Source organism: Uranotaenia lowii, chromosome 3 (assembly GCF_029784155.1).
Source record: "Uranotaenia lowii strain MFRU-FL chromosome 3, ASM2978415v1, whole genome shotgun sequence".
In the NCBI taxonomy this organism is placed as follows: Eukaryota; Metazoa; Arthropoda; class Insecta; order Diptera; family Culicidae; genus Uranotaenia; species Uranotaenia lowii.
This window is the reverse complement of record NC_073693.1, coordinates 336,032,655-336,052,450: the sequence shown is the minus strand read 5'-3', so window position 1 is coordinate 336,052,450 and position 19,796 is coordinate 336,032,655. Positions and strand designations below refer to the sequence as shown.

Below are 19,796 nucleotides of genomic sequence, written 5' to 3'. Positions count from 1 at the left end.
TTAAAATTTACACGGCAACAGCCAGCTCCTCGACGATGTGGCTGGCTTGGAATGTGTTTTCCTGCCCGGGATGAAAGTGTTTGGCAGCATGAAACAAACCCAGAAATGGCTGATTAAAATGGTTTGTTTGGATAAGCAGCTGATAAATGACTTGCTACGGCAAAGTGAAAGCAATTCGAATGACTCTCAATGCCAAGAGGAAATTTCAATATGGGTGATATTCCAGTCTTTCCGAGAAATTTTGTTTGATGATTGATTGTTCAGGAAAAGCTTTTTGTGAAAATGAATCTCCTTTGAAAAGAAACATTCATTTGTCTATTTATTTTTTTCACAAATTCTTTCAACATTTGAAAACATAATATCCAAAACTATGCATGTCAACTTTGACAATTATGAAATTTTTGACAATTTGGCAATTTTGACCAATTTGACAATTCCGACAATTTTGACTATTTGGACAATTTTGACAATTTTGACATTTTTTGTCAATTTTGACAATTTTGACAATTTTGACAATTTTGACAATTTTGACAATTTTGACAATTTTGACAATTTTGACAATTTTGACAATTTTGACAATTTTGACAATTTTGACAATTTTGACAATTTTGACAATTTTGACAATTTTGACAATTTTGACAATTTTGACAATTTTGACAATTTTGACAATTTTGACAATTTTGACAATTTTGACAATTTTGACAATTTTGACAATTTTGACAATTTTGACAATTTTGACAATTTTGACAATTTTGACAATTTTGACAATTTTGACAATTTTGACAATTTTGACAATTTTGACAATTTTGACAATTTTGACAATTTTGACAATTTTGACAATTTTGACAATTTTGACAATTTTGACAATTTTGACAATTTTGACAATTTTGACAATTTTGACAATTTTGACAATTTTGACAATTTTGACAATTTTGATAATTTTGACAATTTTGACAATTTCGTCAATTTTGACAATTTTGACAATTTTGACATTTTAACAATTTTGACAATTTTGACAATTTTGACAATTTTGACAATTTTGACAATTTTGACAATTTTGACAACTTTGACAACTTTGACAACTTTGACAATTTTGACAATTTTGACAATTTTGACAATTTTGACAATTTTGACAATTTTGACAATTTTGACAATTTTGACAATTTTGACAATTTTGACAATTTTGACAATTTTGACAATTTTGACAATTTTGACAATTTTGACAATTTTGACAATTTTGACAATTTTGACAATTTTGACAATTTTGACAATTTTGACAATTTTGACAATTTTGACAATTTTGACAATTTTGACAATTTTGACAATTTTGACAATTTTGACAATTTTGACAATTTTGACAATTTTGACAATTTTGACAATTTTGACAATTTTGACAACTTTGACAATTTTGACAGTTTTGACAATTTGACAATTTTGACAATTTTGACAATTTTGACAATTTTGACAATTTTGATAATTTTGACAATTTTGACAGTTTTGACAATTTTGACAATTTCGACAATTTCGACAATTTTGACAATTTTGACAATTTTGACAATTTTGACAATCTTGACAATTTGGACAATTTTGACAATTTTGACAATTTTGACAATTTTGACAATTTTGACAATTTTGACAATTTTGACAATTTTGACAATTTTGACAATTTTGACAATTTAAATGATTTTTTATTTCAATAATCATCCGAAAGTGATTACGAGCCTTTATCCGTTGTCTGTCAATATTTGACAGTCACCCAGTTTTATACAATTTATTTGTCAGAAATGTTTCAGTTGATTGCTCACTCCACTGACAGTTTTAATTGAGTTTTTTCGCAACCACGGAATCCTACAAATCAATAATAATCGAGGCAAATTTTAATTAATGCTCCCTTCGTGGGGCGGCGCTCTGGTGCACCAATTAAACGTCGATTCGGTAATTAATTCTGCAACACATTCCCCCTAGCCTTACCCTTTCCCGGTTTTAACAGAAATCCTGTCGGGGGCAGTCAAAAATTTGTGCAGTGTTCGGCTATCTACAATCGAAAAAAAGAGTTTTGAATGCACCAAATTTATTCACCGATTCGGCAAAAGTGGTGTGCAAATCTGTTTTCGCCGGGATCAGTTTTGTGTGATCTCCCCAATCGATTCGGACGAATCTCATTAGCGAAAAGTTGCGCCCAAAAGTTCGATTTCTAATCGCATCCACCCAACAACACCCTCCCACGTGGTTAGTCCAAATGCCTGGTGACAGTCGCGGTCGAACATATTTTTACGATTGAATCCTTTCCGATGCTTTTTGATAGGCTTGGGTATTTTCGGCTGGAACTGTAGCTTGACATACTTTTCGATCGAATCCCGGTAATTAGTGTCATCGAGAATTATTGAAATTATCCCCAAATCAGCTTTCGTGAATCCACGCTCACACACATTCAGGCAAATTTGCCAAGTTCACCAATCAATCCGATCGGATCTCATTATGTTCTATCTCTTTCCGGTTGTAGCTGTCAGTCAGACAGTCAGCCAAAGTTGGGTGATGCGGCATTGATGTGGTGACAAAGTTGATGGCGACGATGATAGGAAGGATGATGACGCTCGAAATTATTCAGGGAACCGGGAAGAATTTGGGCTATTTTCGAATAGAATGGTTTTCGGCGGATAACAAAACGTATGCCGCTTGATGATGGATGATTGGGTGGAATATTTTAATTACTGCCATCCGATGAATTTCAATCGACCTACGGAAGAACGACTTTAGGAAGACAAATTTAGAAGTGGGACATTTAATGCCATCGGCAGTATGGAAATTTGCGATTTGAGTTGTTTAAAACTGGAATTCAAAGTTTGGATAATGCTTTTTTACAAATTATAAAAGCTTTTTTGAAATTTTGGGAAGAGAACCAGGTTGCCGGAAAATATGATCTCAGAATCTGTGTCACAGAAAACAGAATATTGACAGTAATTATCTATCATTCAAAACTGAAATGTCCTAAAATGTCCAATTTATTATGTGAATGTTTTACCAAATCAATATAAGAGTTTTTATGTTTTTATTAATTTTGGATCTCTAGGTTAGATAAGAATAGTCAAATTTACTATGTTCTTTCGGTGGAGACAATTTCGTCCTATCCCTACTTAGAAATGTAAGTGTCTCTGCTTACTTTTCTTGTCCCTTGTAATAGTCCACTCAAAGGCATTTGGATTTACTTAGATGATGAATCTTGGACAAGTTGCAAAGTAAAAGTTGCTCGCTGCTACTGGCTGCGCCTTGCTAGCTGGGTGGTAGTAATACATACATACATACACATCTAGGTTAGATAAGAATAGCTTATAACTTTCTATGAGATTAAATGTAAAAAAACACTATTTTTTATGTATGCTGGTTATCCACCATGGGTGCACAGACTCTTCGCAATTTCTGGCTTAGTTTGTGCTCACATGCATTCTTAGATTATCAAGCTTCATCGTGGTTTATTCATTTTTCCCTATTGTGCAATGTTGATGGATTAAGTGTTAATTTGTTTATTTATTTATTTATTCGGAGTTATTTCGTCTGAAATAGGGGTCTTAATAATCTACTTAATATTATTTGAACATTACATGATGCCTATCCTATTTTTTTAGTTTGTCAATTAAGTCAGATTTCATATGGCGTCTTAAAGTTGAAGTGGATTCAATGAAGTCGAAGACAGTATAATAAAGTTAAAAACATAGTTTTGCAGATCGCATATTACAGCAAGAAAGTAGCCAGGAGCAGTCTATTTCGTTCCGAAGAATCTTTGCCACGAACAGCGAATAACCTAATTTTTAAGCGAATTTGTGCCAACGTAAGAACTTAATCGACACACGACGTATTACAGGACATGACACTTAAAGTTATTGCAAACGGAATAAAGGATTCAGAATTACCTTTTTTGTCGATTGGTTTAGGGCTCGATGTTGCCCATCGACAGGACGATTTTCGACTGATCACACGAAGAAATTACTGGCAGGATCGTAATACGACTGTCGTAGTCTTCGTCGGAAGGTGGTTCCTCTATGAAATTTTTCTTTTGGTGAAGATAAAAAGCGGCGATAAAATTGGTAGATCATCTTCATTCACTAAGGGTTTCTCGGAGAGAATTTCATAGATTCCAGATCTCTCATCTTGGGGAATCTTATCCTTTAAGGAGACCAATCGATCCTTAAGGGTGTTGCCGATCTTGTATGCTGTTTTCAGCCCGCATTGAGGAAGGATTTTTGTTATCCCATCAGTTTGTTGAAAGTGGTTGCATCACTTCGGTGTTTTTTTCGGGCTCGTTTTCGGAGTACTTAGATGACAAATTCGTTGCCAAGTCCGTTCAAAAAACCTGCTTCAAGGATTTTATGCTTTTCCTTTCCAAATTTCACCTTTTCCATAGGAATATCGTACAGGCGGTGCGCTATGGAATGGAAGGCGGCTTGTTTTTGGGCACCAAATTGGTTGGAATCTGCTGTAACGTATCGGTTGGTTGAGGTTGGTTTCCGATATAGTCCGAATTTGATGGTGTTGTCCTTTTTCCTTGAGATCAAGCGGCCAAGGATAGGAAGTTATTTTCCTCCTGTAAATTTTAAAGACATGTGTTTGGAGTTTAGAAGCTCTAATGTCTGCGTGAGATAACACTTCTTTACCGAGACAAGGATGTCATCGACGTAGCGCCACCAGACACGTGAGAAAAGTCTTTCTCTTTTCCCCGAATCTGCTTCCAGGTCGCTCATAGAAACTTCAGCCAAAAGTGGGTAATAGTTGCTGCCCATGCCAGGGCCAATGGTTTGTTTAAAACGCTAACCTTGAAATATGAAGAAGTTTTGTTTCTATTTCGTTCCAAGTGCCCTCGTAAGCTATTGAGGGCGTCCAAGGTTGGTACACTGGGGAAAAGTGCGGAGACGTCGAAAAAAAAACAAATTTTTACCTCAGCGAACTTTAAATCCTTAGAGGCCGACCAGTTTCACTGAATTTTTTACACTCTTGCCATGCTTTACAGGATACTTCTTCATTTCTTTTTCATTAGTGGATGATTCCAATATTGATCGCACCAGACAGTAATACAGAGCTAGCAAGCAGACCAGATCAGTGAATTCTTTGCTCAAACGTCCTAATAAATCTGAGCATTCGGTTTGTCTTCTCGAGTATCACAGAATAACGACGACGCTTAAAAGTCATATGACTGTCCAACAAAACGCCAAGACCCTTTATCTCCCCAACACGATGCAACTGCTTGCTCAGAATATTGCTATTAGGTTTGCATGAAAAAATTTTTACTACTCCCAAACGTGATGATACAGCACTTCGCAACGCTTAATCAAATAAATTAATTCCGCACCAATTCACAACTGCGTCCAAGAAACGTTGCAATTTATTACCACCAGTTCGACTGTTTATGATTAAAAATATTTTCAAGTCGTCCTCGTACAGGAGAATCCACATCCAATGAGCAGCAAGTTGATGTCGTTACAGAACACCGTAAACAATAATGGACCCAGATTGCTGCCTAGAGGTACATAAGACTTTGGAATGAAGGTAAACGATTCAGCACAACCAATTTTTACAGCCATTCAGTCCGTTAAGTAGCATCGGGTCCACAGACACAATCGTTCGGAAAACCCAAATCGAACCATTGTTTTTTTTCAGGAGAATATCATATTTTTACAGAATCAAATTCTACTTAAAGTCGGTTTCACATAGAATCTGGTCGCATCTTTTCATTTACTGCAGCGCCCCTAGTTGTCATATCGCGAATCTATTGACAGTGTTTTGATCCGGATGGTTTGTTTACTTAGTGGTGAAAATTACATCAGGATTGGCGATTTGCAGCTCAAAACGACACTCAGAGGGCCATGTAATCAAAATGATGATGTTAGGAGCTGTTATGTCAAAACGCATATAATATTTCCAAAACAAAACATAATATTCCAAATTTCAGCATAAAATATAATAATTATTAGGATTTGACGACACAATTAGGTAAGAAAAAGTAAATTACGTTGACGTGTTAAACAGTAAATCTTCTTTTTGTTTTAGATTACGGAAACTAACCACAGCTTGGGAGGTCTTGACAATGGTAATGGTTTCCAATGTAGGATTTCGAGAGAAAGGTTTTTCAAAGGATCAACTGAAACGAAATTGATAAGTGCGAAACATTTCAGAGACGCAGGTTTCATCACTGGTCATCTTTAAATTTCGGAAAAAACCATTTTGTTATTTCACAAACGTTTACTTGAAGTTTTCCACCGAGTTTATTAGAAGACATTACTCATGGGAAAAGAATTTGCTACCAAACGCGTTCGAATTGCAACTTATTTTGCTTTCGCAAATTCAAACGGCTACTGGCGAAATGAAAAGGGCTAAAATTTACAAACAAAAAAGAAGAACTGGATAACAACTACCTCACGATTCATTCGAAACATTGTTAAGCGCATGATTCCTACAAAGGTAACTAATATATTAAATACCCAGAATCATGAAAATTAAAATTACGTTTTTTGGAAAAAGAGTTTATTATAAATCATTATTCGAATTATTCGAATCGCCATACCACTAAGTCTTTTTGGTCGATTTTACTGGCCAAATACTCGTCTTTCCGACTAGACGAAAATCCTTTGGCTGTTTATGCTGTCCTCTCTTGTGCTGAATGTATGAATTGAATAGACCACCGATTTAATATATTGTTCCGTCTTCGTAACGTTTTCAGATCAATAAACATGTTTGTTTTGGAAAAAAAGTGTATTCCTCTGCAATAAAATCGATTTTATTTTATACAAGCTTCTTCTCGGTTCGAAATCAAAATCTCAATAGAATTTTATTAGAAAAATCCCGAAAAACTATACTTGTAAACGCAAAGAGCATTGAAACTATTAAATTGATGATTTTCTTACAAGATTCGGTAATTTTCATTTTTTGTAATTTACCAGTTTTTTCAAAATTCTCGTTTTTAGGAACAGTTTGTATTCACAGCCGTGTTAAAAAACAGCTATCGTCACCCTTTTGTTGGTTCCATCAGTGAGATCCAGTTGGCGTTGCATGTCAAACAGCTTTGCTGCAAATCGCCAATTGAAGGGGTCAGTTAAAAGTTATCGACGATGGAACGCGAAAGGCGAGAGAAAATTCTGCACACTCACGTAGAGAAACCGACGTGGTCAGGGGTAAAGATCGCGAAATTCCTGAAATATCCAAAATCGACTATAAATTCGGTGCTGCAACGTTACCGGGAGACCCTTACGGTGGATCGAGCAAAACAAACCAGGCGTAAAAGTGGAACATATGACCGGAGCTGCAAGCGAAGGTAATTCGATCAGTTCACAATAATCCTGGAATCTCCTTGCGTGTTTTGCCGAAAAGGTTCAAGACGAACCACAGTACAGCTCGACGAATTTGTTTGCGAGCAGGCTTGCGGTTGTATCATGCAAGCAAACACCCCAACAGGACGCTGATACAAAACCTGATTGCCAAAACCAGGGCAAGGAAGTTGTACGAGAAAGTGTTGACCAAGTACAACGGATGCATTTTGATGGACGACGAAACTTGCGTCAAAATAGATTTTGGACAAATACCCGGTAACAAATTTTACCTTGCGAAGCGTAAAGGGAATGTTGCGAGTAGATTCAAGTTTGTTTTCTCAGATAAATTTGCTCGTAAGTTGATGATTTGGCAAGGGATCTGTAGTTGTGGGAAGATGACTTAGATTTTCATCACACAATGAATGGAAATGTTTACAAAGAAGAATGTCTCCAGAAGACGGTTTTGCCATTCATTCGATCCCACAAAGGTCCGGTGAAGTTCTGGCCGTACCTGACAAGCTGCCACTACAGCCGGGATGTCCTTAAGTGGTATAAGGAGAACAAGATCGATTTTGTTGAAAAAAGTATCAATCCACCAAACTATCCGAATTTTCGTCCCATCGAGAAATATTGGGCAATAGTTAAGGGCAAACTGAAGAAATATGACAGAACCATGAAAAAACCCGCTCAAATGGAAAAGTGGTGAAACAAGATGGCGAATGAGGTTACCAGCAGTACTGTGCAGAAAATGATGGGTGGTATCACAAAAAAAGTTCGAAAATTCATCCGAAAAGCTGACGAATGATTTGTATGTATATTTTCCTTAAAGTGCAATAAAAACCCTACAAAATGAAATTTTTACTTCTGTTGTACGTTATTTCTTTGCGGAGAAAAGATCTATATCATCTGACCAGATTCTATGTGAAACAGACTTTAACACAATTGTACCCGATAAGTTTTTCAAGTTTACTGTCCGTCAACAGTAACGTTGACAAAGTTGCGAATGCCATGAAGATGCTAAAAAGAACTTTATGTAAACGAAACAGGAAAAAAATTCATATCTATTTTCTAATGATGAGTCGAACCGAAAACCGAGAATTATTAACAGGATACAGCATCCGAAACATGAAAATAAAAATACAATTTTGATTTTGATAATACGGAAATCGAACCTCATTAATAAGTTTATTCTCATTTGAAATTTGATATTCAGAAAAGATTTTCTATCAACAAGTGAGAAAATTTAGGCTATAAATTAAAATAAAAAAACGCATGTTGACGGTTAAAACAGCAATCATTCGATTCCTCGAAATTGGTTTACTTGGTTCAACATTGTTTGGGTAGGAACATATTATTTTCTGAAAAAAATTAAAAATGAAGGGAAATTGAGGGTAGAAACAGCAATAACTCACATGATTTCTTTTTTCTTCGTGGTGTCGGAGTTAGCTTCAGGAGCTGCTAAATTCGTTGTTTCTGTTGTGCAAGTTTTTTACACCTGAAATGATTTCGATGATGTTTTTGTCGAATTCACTACATGAGGGTTCAGGAAAAGCAATCTAGGTGTTCTACTTTACACCTTTTAAATAACAACTTTTAAATTCTTCTTAAATATTAATGATTGATTAAAGTAATTCTAGAAAAAACAGTCTAAACTCAGAACTGAAGCCAAAATCTCAGAAACCAAACCAAGGTTCAGAATCCTGCTACAGCAGAAAGAAAACCACTCGAAGGTAAATTTTTTATTCAAGCAAACAATCCAAATCCATATTGAGAACAAAGTTTTATCTTTTTTTTTTACACCTGAAATGATCAGATTGTTTTTCTAGAATTACCTTAATCAATCATCAATATTTTATGAAGAATTTAAAAGATGTAATTTAAAAAGTGTAAAGTAGAACACCTAGATTGCTTTTCCTGGACTCTCATGGAGGAGGGGGGGCGAATTCGACAAAAACAACAGACAGAAAGTAAATCACACACTACATTTTGTAAATCTTTCACAACGCTCATTACACAATTCCTGTAAGAAAACAGCTAGTTTCCTTGAAAAAGATACAAGACCAAAAAATCCAAATTCAAATTGCGGCTTATAATATAGCTCAGTTGGCAAGTCAGTTGCCTTCTGGGCCGTTGTCCGCGAGTTCGAGCCCAAGAGTAAACATCGAACACAGTTGTACCGGATAAGTTTTTCAATAACTGCCCGCCAACTGCAACGTTCGTATAAAGTCGCGATTGCCATAAAGATTGTAAAACGACTTTAATCGAAAAAAAAATCCCATATATCTCCTTAAGTTAGGGCCGTAGAAAGAACCCTCTCATGGGGTTGTTTTGGTCACTGACTTATTTTTATGATATTTTTGCTCAAACAGTGAATAAAAAACATTAAAAAATCTTCAACATCACATATTTAATCATTCAGTTTTAAGTTCTTTTCATTAAAAGATTTGAAATATTAAGGAGATAATTTGTAGAATAAAGCATTCAGTAACAAAAAAGGAAACTCACTTTCAGTGGTTTAACTCATTGAATTTGTTCAAGAATCTGAGAGCATTAGGTTTTTTGATTTGAGCATTTTTAAAGAAAGCCTTAAATTTCTTCGGTAAAAACTTATTCTTCTTAAATCTTGAACAAATTTATTTATTTTTTTCCATCAATGAAAATTTTAAATCAAATTTCCAAAAGTTTCTTATTCTTGCAACTTGATTCAAATTTTAAATTTAAGTTCGAAATTTAGCTCTTTAATATATTGTAATATTTAAAAGTTACTCAATCCACCGAAAAATAATGGCATTTCCTGCAGCTTTTTTTTACGAGAATGTTTATTTATCAGTAAATACTGCTTGTTGTAAATCGAATTCATAAATAAAGTTTTAAGGATAACTTTATAGCAATAAAAAATTTTTTTTTCACTAAACAAAACTTGCAATTAAACTAAAATTTATTTCTAATTTTCAGATAAATTGTGTAAACAAACTGAATTCATTGTTTCAATTTGTTTTATCTGACTTTTAAATTCAAATAAAAAAAATTAATTTCGATTCATCAATCTGATTCTGATTTTCAATACTGGATCAGATAGGATCTCTGTTAAGTTGATATTTTTCAATAGAATAAATTCTAAGAACTCCGTATTTGAAGGGTGAACAAAGAGTCAAAAGGGTTTCAAATTTTACTTTTTTTTTACATATTCGTAAAACTTATCTTTTTTTTTTTTAGAAGTGAACTCGCGAGATGTGGACAACCGCCCAATGATTTGATAAGCATGAGAACCGACGCGATGAGGACTTTCGTCAGCTGGACGGTTTCGTAGCAAATTGGCGAGATGTGGACTTCCTTCTGGTTAGTATAGAATTACGACACGATGTGGACTTCCGTCAGCCAAAGAATATTGTTTTTTTTTTTAAACGAATACAAACACATATAGGATCTCAATGAAACATGATGTTTCCTCGAAGAGATTCCTTTTTTTTTACTCTAAGCGTACATCTTTCGAGGATATGATGGCTATCATCTCATAAATGCTTAAACCACCAACCCACCGAAAGTGTACTATGTATGTCGTGACCGGGATTCGATCTCATACCCCCTGGCTTAGAAGACTTGAAGGCTGTCCTCTACGCCATGGGCGGTGGCAAATAAGAGATTTTCCGAGATGTGAACTTCCACTTGGTTAGTTTAGAATAACGAAATCAGACGAGATGTGGACTTTCGTCAACTAAAGAATATTGAAGTGATTTCGTGAGATGTGGACCTCCGTCCAGTGAGTTGATAAGCACGAGATCTGACGCGATGAGGACTTCCGTTAGCGGGATTTTTTTGTAGCAAACTGGTGAAATGTGGACTTCCACCCAGTTTTTTTAGAACTACGAAATCAGACGAGATGTAGACTCCCGTCAGCTAAAAAATATTGAAGTGATTTGACGAGATGTGAACTTCCTTCCAGTGAGTTGATAAGCACGAGATCTGACAATGAGGACTTCCGTCAGTTGGAATGTTTTGTAGCGAGCTGGCGAAATGTGGACATCCACCTGGTCAGTTGAAAATCATGAAATCTGACGAGATGTGGACTTCCGACAGCTGAAGAATATTGAAGTGATTTGGCGAGATGTAGACTTCCATCCAGTAAGTTGATATGCATGAAATCCAACGCGATGAGGACTTTCGTCAGCTGAAATGTTTTGAAGCGAACTGGCGATGTGAACTTCCACCTGGTTAGCTTATAATTACGAAATCTGACGAGATGTGGATTTTCGCCCAGTGAGTTGATAAGCATGGGATCTGACGCGATGAAGACTTTCGTCAGTTGGAAAAAAGTTGAAGAGATTTGGTGAGAAGTCGAAATTCCGCCTGGTTAGTTGAAATATACGATATCTGACACGATGTGGACTTCTGTCAACTGATAGATATCGAAGCATTTAGCGAGATGTGGACTTCCGCCGGATTTTCATATCAAGAAGTCGTGCCTATGGATATACTATTGACTCCACAAGCAATTCCGGTCGAGAAGACTTAGCCCTCGCAAAAATGGTAACCAGTACACAACGCTAATTAGACCGGTTGTCCTCTACGGGCACCAGACGTGGATATTGCTCGAGGAGGACCTGTGCTTACTCGGAATATTCAAGCGACGAGTGTTAAGAACTATCTAAGGCAACGTGCAGGAAAACGGAGTGAAGAGGCGAAGGATGAACCACGAGCTCGTGCAACTCTACGGCGAACCCAGTATTCAGAAGGTGGCGAAGGCTGAACACATACGCTGGGCAGGACATTTTGCAAAAATTCGGGACGACTATCCTGCAAAAACGAGACAATCAGGGACGCAACGAGCGAGGTGGTTAGACCAAGTGGAGTGTGATTTGGAGAATGTGGGATGCCCCAAAAATTGGAGAACGAGCCGAGTGAAATTTAGGAATTTTGGTTTTAAAGTAATTTCGTGAGAAGGAATACTTTGAAAATAAAATAATTTGGGTTAACATGTGATCAGTTGATATTAATAAAAAACACCTATTTATAATAACAGAAAAAAAACTTTGGTACGAATGCTGTCAATTTGAACTGCTGGATTTTTTCTCAAATACCTTTGGAACGCGCTAACCCCCACAAATTATATATTTTTAATGAAATATTGGGCCTAAATAATGAGTATAATGTTTAAAATTTGGAAGTGTTGCTGATTTTTCGCGCACCCCTACAGGGTACCAAAAATATGGTGGTATTTTCAGGAAAAATAGTTTTATTCAATCCTCATATCTCTTGATACTCATAATTTTCAACCATTATATAAATTTCAACTGATTGAAACTTTTTTCTCATATTCCAGGTAGCTTACTTGGATCATTTGTGAATATAAAAATGTCTAATTGTGTGGATATTAATCTTGATGTCTAGGAGGTAGGTAAAATAAAAACGGCTGAATCTCATCGCAAATTGAAAACAAAATAGGAAAAATTTGCTATGAATGCAACAAAGTGCCAATAATTGTTTCTGTTACTATGAAGATATGTAGGTATATCTATTTTGACGACTATCCACGTTAAGGAAGGAAAATAAAATTCGCAGAAGTTGATTGGCGAAAATTTCTAATATTAACGAACATCAATTGACAGTTAAAACCCAACGAAAAAGAACAGGAAATATGTATATAATGTAGCTTATGGTTAGCACTGTATTCGATGAATTTGATGAATGAGCTCATTTTTACATCTATTTGGGTACCCACTTGCTGGAACCGCTTTTTTTTAACTTTTTAAGTATTAACCGAACTTTTCACTTTTAAGATTCAAACCCAACTTTACCGGGGATAATTCCACCTCCGATATCAACTCCGATGATCGAGCTCGGGAAATATGATCATTCAGACGTCAAATTGAATCACCTGGTTTCCAAAGCACCAGGCAGGGCTCGTAAAAAAACCCTAGCGAGGCGAGAAAGTTTCCCATTTACTCCGTTATTAAATTAAGGCTGCCAGAACTGCTGTCACTTCTCGCCTCAAACTCAAGCCCCGAAAAAAGTTTCCCTCTATCGAGCTCAACCGCATCAAATCCATTCCATTTGGCTCATCCATCGTCGCCGGGAATCGTTCAGTGACAGGGTAGGATTTTGGCCCGATTCGATTGTAATGAATTTCTGTCGTTTCCGATCCAATTAAACACTTCCTCCTCGTGGTAGAGGAAAAAAGCGAACCTCCTTCTTCCAAGATTTCTTCCCTCCCAAAGCCAAATGAGAAACCAATCGCTATTTTTCCTATTCTCAGGAATAACTTTCGGCTCAAGACACCGGAAGCTGCGAGCGCGCAATACCGACCAACTTTTGTAATAAATATTAAATCTTTATATCAATTTTCATTTCCTGTCACCCTTTTGGGGCTCCACCCATAAAAGCACAAAAAAAACTATTGAGGGACGACGACATTTTGTTCCAGCGCGCTTCTGACCACCGAATGAGACACTTTTTCGGAGCTTATCGAAGACACGGGAGCCAAAAGATATCTCGCTTTGGCGCAGGAAAAGTTTTGAGCTTTATCCCTTTATCGTGCCCCCCAAAACTTTCACAGGCAGGCAGTGCCTAACGAGCAAAGCCAAACCGCATTTGAGCAATGCAGTTGAATTTTGGATTTTTTTTGTTCATTCATAACTTTCAATCAATGACACCAAACATGGAAAGGTATGGATAAAATCGAGAAGAATTGATCCACGAAAAGTCTTTTTATTTTGATTATGAACCAATTTCAACAATTCAATTTTCATTCGAAAAGAAAAGATCATGCTGATTTTTTTTAATTGAATAACTGCGAGATGGATTATTTTTGTTGAAAAAATCCAATATTATTGACAAACGAAATTTAGCCCTGTTGACATCTGAAATTTGAGTAAGCTTTCAAGTTTGATTGCAAATATCATTACTTCAACCATATAATCTCTACGATGCTTTTTAAATGCTCTTTAATTGTATTCCAACAATGAATTTAACATTTTTTATCGTTCCAGTTGTAATTAATTGCCTATCGGATGTGGTTTTCCCGCAACCTGAATCTGCCATCAGTTAACTGGGGTTAAAAGTTTTTCTTCACCCTGCTAGCGTTTAATTGAAATAAATTAATTACCAATGTTTCAATAGTTTCCCCTTTTTTTATGCTGTCCTACTGCCCTTTTTCTTACCGCTCAACTTCATCACCGATAGTGGGAGGAACAAAAACTGAAACACCTTCACTTCGTTTTTTTTAGTCGTTGGCTCCTATCCCAAGAAAGAACAATCGGAAACCGCAATGGGAAAGAGATTTTCTTCTCTCTCCGGGATCAGCAGCAAGCGATCAGTAGAATCGTTCAATTTCAATTCATCATATGACTCCTTTTTTCTTCACAGGATAAATAAAAAATATATTAAATTAACCTCAATACTTATACTTTTTTGATGGAAAATTTTCAATGAAGATTCCCTTTTCTTTCAATTTTGAACCCGTTTAGCATCTATAGTGCAAATTTTCGTCCCTACTGCTAATGGAATCAAGCGAAACTTTGTCACCATCATCAGTAGCCTAGCGCTAGCCCAAGAACAAGAAAGATATAAGGTAAAGTTTTGAGCACGAAAACTGAGGAGCGCTAAGGGTTGCCGGAATTCGACTCAGGGAGGAGGAAAATCAAGCCCAAGAAAGTGGGTGTGGGCGAAGGAAATTAGAATTTTAAACTCGACGGTGCAGAAACTCGGGAACTCGATTAAGCACTCACTAAACTGGTCACTAGGAATGATTGAAATAATTGTCACAATGTCATTAAAAGTTGCTTGTGGGGAACAGTGATTTTTTTTGGTTTTGACTATTTCGATTATCTTGACAATTTTAACAATTTTGACATTTTTGTCAATTTTGTCAATTTTAACAATTTTGACATTTTTGTCAATTTTGTCAATTTTGTCAATTTTGTCAATTTTGTCAATTTTGTCAATTTTGTCAATTTTGTCAATTTTGTCAATTTTGTCAATTTTGTCAATTTTGTCAATTTTGTCAATTTTGTCAATTTTGTCAATTTTGTAAATTTTGTCAATTTTGTCAATTTTGTCAATTTTGTCAATTTTGTCAATTTTGTCAATTTTGTCAATTTTGTCAATTTTGTCAATTTTGTCAATTTTGTCAATTTTGTCAATTTTGTCAATTTTGTCAATTTTGTCAATTTTGTCAATTTTGTCAATTTTGTCAATTTTGTCAATTTTGTCATTTTTGTCAATTTTGTCAATTTTGTCAATTTTGTCAATTTTGTCAATTTTGTCAATTTTGTCAATTTTGTCAATTTTGTCAATTTTGTCAATTTTGTCAATTTTGTCAATTTTGTCAATTTTGTCAATTTTGTCAATTTTGTCAATTTTGTCAATTTTGTCAATTTTGTCAATTTTGTCAATTTTGTCAATTTTGTCAATTTTGTCAATTTTGTCAATTTTGTCAATTTTGTCAATTTTATCAATTTTGTCAATTTTGTCAATTTTGTCAATTTTGTCAATTTTGTCAATTTTGTCAATTTTGTCAATTTTGTCAATTTTGTCAATTTTGTCAATTTTGTCAATTTTGTCAATTTTGTCATTTTTTTCAATTTTGTCAATTTTGTCAATTTTGTCAATTTTGTCAATTTTGTCAATTTTGTCAATTTTGTCAATTTTGTCAATTTTGTCAATTTTGTCAATTTTGTCAATTTTGTCAATTTGCACAATTTTGTCAATTTTGTCAATTTTGTCAATTTTGTCAATTTTGTCAATTTTGTCAATTTTGTCAATTTTGTCAATTTTGTCAATTTTGTCAATTTTGTCAATTTTGTCAATTTGGTCAATTTTGTCAATTTTGTCAATTTTGTCAATTTTGTCAATTTTGTCAATTTTATTAATTTTGTCAATTTTGTCAATTTTGTCAATTTTGTCAATTTTGTCAATTTTGTCAATTTTGTCAATTTTGTCAATTTTGTCAATTTTGTCAATTTTGTCAATTTTGTCAATTTTGTCAATTTTGTCAATTTTGTCAATTTTGTCAATTTTGTCAATTTTGTCAATTTTGTCAATTTTGTCAATTTTGTCAATTTTGTCAATTTTGTCAATTTTGTCAATTTTGTCAATTTTGTCAATTTTGTCAATTTTGTCAATTTTGTCAATTTTGTCAATTTTGTCAATTTTGTCAATTATGTCAATTTTGTCAATTTTGTCAATTTTGTCAATTTTGTCAATTTTGTCAATTTTGTCAATTTTGTCAATTTTGTCAATTTTGTCAATTTTGTCAATTTTGTCAATTTTGTCAATTTTGTCAATTTTGTCAATTTTGTCAATTTTGTCAATTTTGTCAATTTTGTCAATTTTGTCAATTTTGTCAATTTTGTCAATTTTGTCAATTTTGTCAATTTTGTCAATTTTGTCAATTTTGTCAATTTTGTCAATTTTGTCAATTTTGTCAATTTTGTCAATTTTGTCAATTTTGTCAATTTTGTCAATTTTGTCAAATTTGTCAATTTTGTCAATTTTGTCAATTTTGTCAATTTTGTCAATTTTGTCAATTTTGTCAATTTTGTCAATTTTGTCAATTTTGTCAATTTTGTCAATTTTGTCAATTTTGTCAATTTTGTCAATTTTGTCAATTTTGTCAATTTTGTCAATTTTGTCAATTTTGTCAATTTTGTCAATTTTGTCAATTTTGTCAATTTTGTCAATTTTGTCAATTTTGTCAATTTTGTCAATTTTGTCAATTTTGTCAATTTTGTCAATTTTGTCAATTTTGTCAATTTTGTCAATTTTGTCAATTTTGTCAATTTTGTCAATTTTGTCAATTTTGTCAATTTTGTCAATTTTGTCAATTTTGTCAATTTTGTCAATTTTGTCAATTTTGTCAATTTTGTCAATTTTGTCAATTTTGTCAATTTTGTCAATTTTGTCAATTTTGTCAATTTTGTCAATTTTGTCAATTTTGTCAATTTTGTCAATTTTGTCAATTTTGTCAATTTTGTCAATTTTGTCAATTTTGTCAATTTTGTCAATTTTGTCAATTTTGTCAATTTTGTCAATTTTGTCAATTTTGTCAATTTTGTCAATTTTGTCAATTTTGTCAATTTTGTCAATTTTGTCAATTTTGTCAATTTTGTCAATTTTGTCAATTTTGTCAATTTTGTCAATTTTGTCAATTTTGTCAATTTTGTCAATTTTGTCAATGTTGTCAATTTTGTCAATTTTGTCAATTTTGTCAATTTTGTCAATTTTGTCAATTTTGTCAATTTTGTCAATTTTGTCAATTTTGTCAATTTTGTCAATTTTGTCAATTTTGTCAATTTTGTCAATTTTGTCAATTTTGTCAATTTTGTCAATTTTGTCAATTTTGTCAATTTTGTCAATTTTGTCAATTTTGTCAATTTTGTCAATTTTGTCAATTTTGTCAATTTTGTCAATTTGCACAATTTTGTCAATTTTGTCAATTTTGTCAATTTTGTCAACTTTGTCAACTTTGACAATTTTGTCAATTTTGTCAATTTTGACTATTATGACAATTTTGACAATTTTTGACAATTTTGACAATTTTGACAATTTTGACAATTTTGACAATTTTGACAATTTTGACAATTTTGACAATTTTGACAATTTAGACAGTTTTGACAATTTTGACAATTTTGACAATTTCGACAATTTTCACAATTTCCACAATTTTGAGAATTTTGACAATTTTGATAACTTTGACAATTTTGACAATTTTGACAATTTTGACATTTTTGACATTTCAGACATTTTTGACTTTGTTGACATTTTTTACATTTTTGACATTTTTGACATTTTTGACATTTTTGACATTTTTGACATTTTTGACATTTTTGACATTTTTGACATTTTTGACATTTTTGACATTTTTGACATTTTTGACATTTTTGACATTTTTGACATTTTTGACATTTTTGACATTTTTGACATTTTTGACATTTTTGACATTTTTTAAATTTTTTATTTCAAGCTTTAGCATTTTGAAACAATTTTCTTACTGGTCAATGCTGTATCGATTCCGAAAAGGTCGAATGGCACAAAAGTAGAACAGCTCCACCAAACTCAGCAAACTGACTCCCAGGCAGAGGCCCAAGAAGCCACCACAATCGGCGATCACGTCCAATAAACCGTAAAGCTCGGTCCTCTGAATCGGTATGATTTGATCAGCCTTGAAGTAGATTGCGACCGATACGTATTGATAGCTAAAAAAGAAATTTTTTTGGAGGCTTTATTGATATTTTTTTAGGAAAAGAGGTATACATAGGCTTTTTAAGGGATGAATCGGCATTCCGAAACTGTTTGTAGCGCATAGCGTTTGTGGCCTGATGGTTGTGAGTCGTCTTCGAAAGTTCAAAATCATATTGAACCGATTGACAGGCCGGCAAACAATTGCAGTCACTTGCAGTATTAGAATTCCCGAACTGAGCCATCATGATACATTTAAGCTCCCACGTTTGACAAATACGATCTTCGGCGGATCTGGGCATCGAATATTTAACGCATCCACATACCTTCAGGGTATAATTAGTCAAACATTCCAGTTCACAGTTTGCTGGCGAGTAGATTTTGAAGAACTTCAGCTTCCGTTCCCGTTTGAAGTAGCAATGCCGTATCGAAGGTCCGAATCGCAAAAGTGTTGGAGCAGTTTTGATAATTGCTGGCTGCACAGCGATCGACACCGTTTCAGTTTGATCGATGCGTATGAAGTCTTTGCTGGTCTGGGGATATTCTTGAGGATTGTGAAGCATCAGTTTAAATCCTTGGTGCTCTCGACAAAAAATGTCCTGGTTCTGCGCTGGAGTGCGAAACAGAACTTTAAGTCCACCTTTCAATCCGGAAATTACCGTTCTCCGAGGGTAGAGTTGATGCTCGTCTACCCCCTTCCTATATCCTCTTTCGAAATCCCAAAAAGATGAATTTCTCTTCTCAAAAATGTATCCATAATCCTGTTGTACGTTTTCTTCACGAAACATATCATACGAGGAGAGTCCATTGAAAGTAAAGCAGAATCCCTCCTCAGTCACTATTTCGTGGAATGGAATATTCTTCCCCCTTCGGAAAGTGTCTTGAAATTGAAAAAGATCGTAGAAGTTTTCAACTTTATACAAAAGTTCGCGCAATGTCAACATCAAATCTCCAGATATGTTGAATCTTTTATAAAACTTCGTAAAATACGTGCTCAGAAACCAAGAGTCACAGACTTGAATCGCTGCAAGGGTATTATCCACTCTGAAAAAAAAATCGTAACGAACCATAGTTTAAAATTTCTTCAAATAAAATCTCTCAAACATCTTCCCTACTCTGTTTTACTAAGCAGATGCGCTGTACCTTCTCGAGTCAGATTGCGAAACGCCTCTACAAACGCAATCCCTCCAAAGTCCAGTTTGTTTTCAGCACAAAGTGTAACGGCTGGAAATGGAATATCCCTAATATGTATCGGCATTTCATCCAGGAGCAGCACCACCGGATGATCTTGGTATCTGAGCCAACTTTTCCGGATTAGATGACCGC

The 19,796-nt window shown here is 34.3% G+C and overlaps 2 protein-coding genes across 4 annotated transcripts in view; one reads left to right on the top strand and one right to left on the bottom strand.

Moving 5' to 3' along the window:
- LOC129755942 (zwei Ig domain protein zig-8-like) overlaps positions 1-19,796 on the top strand; it is a 123,573-nt gene that overhangs the window by 38,157 nt on the left and 65,620 nt on the right. Inside the window, exons 2-3 of one of the 3 annotated variants that reach the window (XM_055752655.1) lie at positions 10,512-10,634; positions 12,616-12,686. The exons of 1 other annotated variant lie outside the window; for it this stretch is intronic. The gene's annotated coding sequence lies outside the window, so the exon portion shown is untranslated. The remainder of the gene's footprint in view (positions 1-10,511; positions 10,635-12,615; positions 12,687-19,796) is intronic. One more of the 3 variants, XM_055752656.1, reaches the window with a different exon arrangement.
- On the bottom strand, positions 18,280-19,033 carry LOC129753856 (pickpocket protein 28-like). Its single transcript, XM_055749705.1, has 2 exons — positions 18,546-19,033; positions 18,280-18,487 (listed from the first exon to the last, which is right to left on the bottom strand). Exons 1-2 carry the CDS (start codon positions 19,031-19,033, stop codon positions 18,280-18,282), a joined length of 696 nt encoding a protein of 231 aa, XP_055605680.1.